At 46.2% G+C, this 6,528-nt stretch overlaps 1 protein-coding gene across 2 annotated transcripts in view; it reads right to left on the bottom strand.

The window, feature by feature from the left end:
- Nucleotides 1-6,528, bottom strand: part of UFL1 (UFM1 specific ligase 1) — a 101,978-nt gene that overhangs the window by 18,380 nt on the left and 77,070 nt on the right. For both annotated transcript variants that reach the window (XM_073589538.1, XM_073589537.1), the window contains exon 15: nucleotides 1,711-1,841. In XM_073589538.1, coding sequence (XP_073445639.1) covers nucleotides 1,711-1,841 — 131 coding nt within the window. The remainder of the gene's footprint in view (nucleotides 1-1,710; nucleotides 1,842-6,528) is intronic.

The raw sequence follows: 6,528 nt of genomic DNA on the forward strand, positions 1-6,528 counted from the left end.
TAGCAGAAGTGGCGGAAAAAATAAAATAAAGTTGGGGTCTGAAGCCAGACCCTAGTGCCTCCTACAGACACTAAGCAAGAACTGGTTCAGGATAGAGCCAGCAAAGGGTGTATACTGCAGAGGAGGAGTTAATTTTTGGTGTATTTGCTTAGTGTCCTCCTAGTAGCAGCAGCATAACACCCATGGTCCTGTGTCCCCCAATGAGGCGAAGGAGAAAAAAAAAAAAAAAAAAAAAAAGAGTTTAGGGGGGGTGCCCAGCTACAAGTTTTTTTTTCACATATGGACAAGAGGCCAGCCAGTGCAGGTGTGTGGAACAAGCCGAGGAGAGATGGAGGAAGAACCAACCTGGATGAATACCCAGGAAAAATGGCGCTGCCTCCCCTAACAGGAAGGGGAGGAACCCGCAGACATGCAAGTCAATTGCCTGGTCTGACTGACCGAGGGCGGGCGCATGATGAATCCATTGGTTGGCCAACGGGAGAGACCCGCCAACTGCACTGATTGACCATGGATGTGTGCACACTCAAAGTATTGATTGGCCGGTAGCCAAACACCCACTGGCATCACAGATTAACCAGCGGGCGTAGCCAGTCGTATACATTGATTGGCTATAGGTGTGAGAACATATAACTAATTGTAAATAGAAATATAGAGTGTGAATAGCACACGGCTACACCCAAGCCTGATATCGCCCATACTGCACGTGATTTTAGCATACACATGCTATGAGATTGAACAACTAATGTGACAAACACATACACCACCACACAGGACCACACACTACCACCATCTCTACCTCAACAGCCACGACAACCTTAACGGTACGCAAAGGACCAACTCTCCCATTCATGCCTCCTCTGACCCAAGGCCAAACACCCGAAGATTTGAGGGAGAGGTGGAGGGGACAGACACCGAATAAGCCACTGGGAGGTGCGTAGGGCTAAAACTGAGGTAACAGAGTACCTGCTAGGACTCAAGACGCCACAAAATGAGATGCTACCACGTTGAACAACGACCGCTGGGCAGCCAGTGCAATGCACTAATCTGTCTTGAAGAAACTTGATCCTGTGGCTACAAGTTGGGCATTCCAGACTCCATCTTCTGCTCCATGCAAACATGTGCGCTATGGTGGACAGGAGACCACAAGGCTAAAAGATCACCGTCCTGTACCTGATGGCCGACTGCGTCAAGGTACATGGTCTAGCTGTACAGGTGGGAGAGGATAGAAACTGAGCAATACAGCATGTACACTCCAACTACATGGGTGAAACAGAGTTCACAATTACACCGTTACCCTAAAAGCACTCCATCTGAAAAAGCAGAAAGAGAAACGGTTAACACCTAACATGGCCTCTAAAGTACTAAAATAGGTCTGAGACTCAGACCTCAGTTGCCTCCAACTAAGACTATGAAAAACGGAGCCGCCTGTTGCTAGCTGGCAAAATACAGTCTGCCGGGGAGGAGTCGATTTTCAATTAGTTATATTACTAGTGTCAGCCTTTGGGTGGCAACAGACCATGATTACTGTGTCCCACAAACGAGAAATGGGGCTTTTGGGCCTGATGATATGTACAATGTGGATTGTGGTTGGTCACCGTACGTCATGGTTTTCTTCACTAGGTTTGCGTTTTGTTCACCACATGAAAAAAAGAAATATTTGATGTAACTGGCAGAAATATGAGCATATTTAATAAATCTAAGACACTGTACCTCACTGGTAATTGTCAAATAGTCTTCCACAGCCATCATTATATCGCCAGCCAGGAAATTGAAGATGAGATTTGTAATATCTGTACACGCAGTCTTCAGCAAATGCTTGGCGAGATTGTTTTGGGTTTCATCTGCAAATAACAGAAATCTATTTCATATATGACACAAAATATAAGGCAGATTTCTGCTCCACAGGGTTAATGCCGTCTGAAGATGGCACCTAGTGGCAGCCTGTAGAGATTTCTGCATGTGTAACATCATGACCACCATGCTTTTGAACTGATGCGATCAGTTCATCCACATTCACCATTTCCTTTTCTGATTTCAGTCATTGGAGAATATTTAGGCTAGGTGCCCACGTTGCAGAAATGCTGCAGAATTGTGTGCAGCATTACCGCAACTCTCCGCCGCGAGTAAAACACAAGCGTTTTTAGTTTGCAGAATTGCTAGCGCTTTTCCAAGCTATTTGAAGCATCGCTTGGAAAAGTGATTGACAGGTTGGTCACACTTGTCAAGCATAGTGCTTGACAAGTGTGACCAACTTTTTACTACTGATGCTGCCTATGCGGCATCAATAGGAAAAGATAGAATGTTAAAAATAATTTAAAAAAATTAAAAAATATGGATATACTCACCTCCTGGTGGCCCCCAACCTCCTCAGCGGCGATCCCGGGCCAAGTGACCGCAACGTCATCAGAGGTCATTCTCGCAAAGTACGCCTGGGAACGGAACTTACCAGCAGCTGTGCTGACGACTCTGGGGGCCATAAGAGGGTGAGTAAAGCCCTATTTTTTATTTTAATTGTATTTTTTACGGGAATAAGTCTCCTCCAGACCCTGGGTACAATCCGCACACGAAGTGCTCACTTTACTCATGGTGGGAATAGCCACATGTGTAAAGTGAGCCTTTCAATGCAATCCTATGGCGGCGGAATTGCTGTGATTCCGCAAAATTAATGGACATGCTGCAGATTTTACCGCTATGCGATTCCGCAGCGGAAAAATCTGCAGCATTGGCACAGCAACTGCGGAATCCCATAGGATTGCATGGGATGCGTTTTGTTAGCATTTTTTAAGCATTTCCGCAGCGGCGAAAACGCTTTAAAACGCAACGTGGGCACACAGCCTTAAAAAGCATTTTACTTTAAACAAAAAAAAATGACAATTCAAAGGTTACAGTAGCAAAGCTTGTATATTAAGCATCTTACTTTACAGAGATACATTGCAAGTGATATTTAACCCCTTCACGACCAATGACGCCACATAGGCGTCATGAAACCTGGTTCAAATCTGACCAGTGACGCCTATGTGGCGTCATGACTTCAAAGCCCCCCTGCGGGTCGGGTGACCGGGGTCACTGAAAGGTCACCCGACCCGCAGATACAGGGGGCTTTGTAATTCACCACAGGGGGCGTGGCTTCGCCCCCACGTGGCTACGATCGCTCTGATTGGCTGTTAAAAGTGAAACAGCCAATCAGAGCGATAGTAATATTTCATCAATGAAAATTGATGAAATATTACAATCCAGCCATGTCCGACGCTGCTGTAGCATCGGACATGGCTAGAGACACCGATTCCACCCCCCCCACCGGCGATCGCCCCCCCGCAACTGAATGACAGCGGCGATCTGCCGCCGCTGTCATCATCTGCCCCCCTCCCATTCCCTCTGCTCCCCGCCAGCCTCCGATCCCCCCCTCACCCCCCCCCGGTACCTCCTGAGTCCTCCCGTCCCTCGGGTCCGGATGATGGGCGCCGCCATCTTTGAAAATGGCGGGCGCATGCGCAGTGCGCCCGCCCGAATCTGCCGGCTGCAGATTCCATTCTTTCATTTTGATCACTCTTACAGTGATCAAAATGAAAGAAAAAGTAAATAAACCCCCCGATTATCACCCCCATAGGTAGGCAGAACTAATAAAATAAAGAAAATATTTTTATTTTTATTTTTCCATTAGGGTTAGGGTTGAAAAGAGGGTTAGGGTTGAAAAGAGGGTTAGGGTTAGGGTTGAAAAGATGGTTAGGGTTAGGGTTAAAAAGATGGTTAGGGTTAGGGTTAAAAAGAGGGTTAGGGTTAGGGTTGAAAAGAGGGTTAGGGTTGAAAAGAGGGTTAGGGTTGAAAAGAGGGTTAGGGTTGGAAAGAGGGTTAGGGTTGGAAAGAGGGTTAGGGTTGGAAAGAGGGTTAGGGTTGGAAAGAGGGTTAGGGTTGGAAAGAGGGTTAGGGTTGGAAAGAGGGTTAGGGTTGGAAAGAGGGTTAGGGTTGGAAAGAGGGTTAGGGTTGGAAAGAGGGTTAGGGTTGGAAAGAGGGTTAGGGTTGGAAAGAGGGTTAGGGTTGGAAAGAGGGTTAGGGTTGGAAAGAGGGTTAGGGTTGGAAAGAGGGTTAGGGTTGGAAAGAGGGTTAGGGTTGGAAAGAGGGTTAGGGTTGGAAAGAGGGTTAGGGTTGGAAAGAGGGTTAGGGTTGGAAAGAGGGTTAGGGTTGGAAAGAGGGTTAGGGTTGGAAAGAGGGTTAGGGTTGGAAAGAGGGTTAGGGTTGGAATTAGGGTTAGGGTTGGAATTAGGGTTAGGGTTGGAATTAGGGTTAGGGTTGGAATTAGGGTTAGGGTTGGAATTAGGGTTAGGGTTGGAATTAGGGTTAGGCTTGTGGTTAGGGTTATGGTTAGGGTTGGGATTAGGCTTCGGGGTCTGTTGGGGTTAGGGTTATGGTTAGGGTTGGAATTAGGGTTAGGGATGTGTTGGGGTTAGGGCTGTGGTTAGGGGTGTGTTGGGGTTAGGGCTGGAGTTAGAATTGAGGGGTTTCCACTGTTTAGGCACATCAGGGGGTCACCAAACGCGACATGGTGCAACCATTGATTCCAGCCAATTTTGCGTTCAAAAAGTTAAACGGTGCTTCCTCCCTTCCAAGCCCCCGACGTGTGCCCAAACAGTGGTTTACCCCATCATATGGGGTTTCAGCGTACTCAGGAAAAATTGCACAACAACTTTGGGGGTCTAATTTCTCCTGGTACCCTTGGGAAAATAAAAAATTGGGGGCTAAAAAAATATTTTTGTGGAAAAAATTTTTTTTTTAATTTTCACGTCTCTGCGTTACAAACTTCTGTGAAGCACTTGGGGGTCCAAAGTGCTCACCAGGCATCTAGATAAGTTACTTGGGAGGTCTAGTTTCCAAAATGGGGTCACTTGTGGGGGGTTTCTATTGTTTAGGCACATCAGGGGCTCTGCAAACGTAATGACGACCGCAGACCATTCCATCAAAGTCTGCATTTCAAAACGCCACTACTTCCATTCCGAGCCCTTACGTGTGCCCAAACAATAGTTCCCCCCCATATATGGGGCACCAGCGTACTCAGGACAAACTGTACAACAACTTTTGGGGTCCAATTTATCCTGCTACCCTTGTGAAAAAAAAAATTGCTGGCTAAAAATCATTTTTTTTGAGGAAAAAAAAATATTTTTTATTTTCACGTCTCTGCGTTATAAACTTCTGTGAAGCACTTGGGGGTTCAAGGTGCTCACCACACATCTAGATAAGTTCCTTGGGGGGGTCTAGTTTCCAAAATGGGGTCACTTGTGGAGGGGTTCCACAGTTTAGGTACATCAGGGGTTCTGCAAATGTAACATGATGCCCGCAGACCATTCCATCAAAGTCAGCATTTCATAATGTCACTACTTCCCTTCCGAGCCCCGACGTGTACCCAGACAGTGGTCCCCACCCACATATGAGGTATCAGCGTACTCAGGACAAACTGGACAACAACTTTTGGGGCCAATTTATCCTGCTACCCCTGTGAAAAAAAATTGCTGGCTAAAAATCATTTTTTTTTTGTGGAAAAAAAAATATTTTTTATTTTCACGGCTCTGCGTTATAACCTTCTGTGAAGCGCTTGGGGGTTCAAGGTGCTCACCACACATCTAGGTAAGTTCCTTGGGGGGTCTAGTCTCCAAAATGGGGTCACTTGTGGGGGGGTTCCACAGTTTAGGTACATCAGGGGCTCTGCAAATGTAACATGACACCCGCAGACCATTCCATCAAAGTCAGCATTTCATAATGTCACTACTTCCCTTTCGAGCCCCGACGTGTGCCCAAACAGTGGTTCCCCCCCACATGTGGGGTACCAGCGTACTCAGGACAAACTGGACAACAAATTTTGGGTCTAATTTATCCTGGTACCCTTGTGAAAATAAAAAATTGCGCACTAAAAAATAATTTTTTGAGGGAAAAAATTTTTTTTTTATTTTCACGGCTCTGCGTCATAAACTTTTGTGAAGCACTTGAGGGTTCAAGGTGCTCACTACACATCTAGATAAGTTCCTTAGGGGGTCTAGTTTCCAAAATGGGGTCATTTGTGGGGGAGCTCCAATGTTTAGGCATACAGGGGCTCTCCAAACACGACATGGTGTCCGCTAACGATTGGAAGTAATTTGCATTTCAAAAAGTCAAATGGCGCTCCTTCCCTTCTGAGCCCTGCCGTGTGCCCAAACAGTGGTTCCCCCCCACATATGGGGTACCAGCGTACTCAGGACAAACTGGACAACAAGATTTGTGGTCCAATTTCTCCTGTTAGCCTTGTGAAAATTAAAAATAGTGTGCTAAAAATCATTTTTGAGGAAAAAAAATTATTTTTTATTTTCACTGCTCTGTGTTATAAACTTTTGTGAAGCACTTGGGGGTTCAAAGTGCTCCCTACACGTCTAGATAAGTTCCTTAGGGGGTCTAGTTTCCAAAATGGGGTCACTTGTGGGGGAGCTCCAATGTATAGGTGCACAGGGGCTCTCCAAATGCGACATGGTGTCCGATAACGATTGGAGCTAATTTTCCATTCAAAAA

Source organism: Dendrobates tinctorius, unplaced genomic scaffold, assembly GCF_039654945.1.
Source record: "Dendrobates tinctorius isolate UK_male_01 unplaced genomic scaffold, ASM3965494v1 ptg000111l, whole genome shotgun sequence".
Lineage (NCBI taxonomy): Eukaryota > Metazoa > Chordata > Amphibia > Anura > Dendrobatidae > Dendrobates > Dendrobates tinctorius.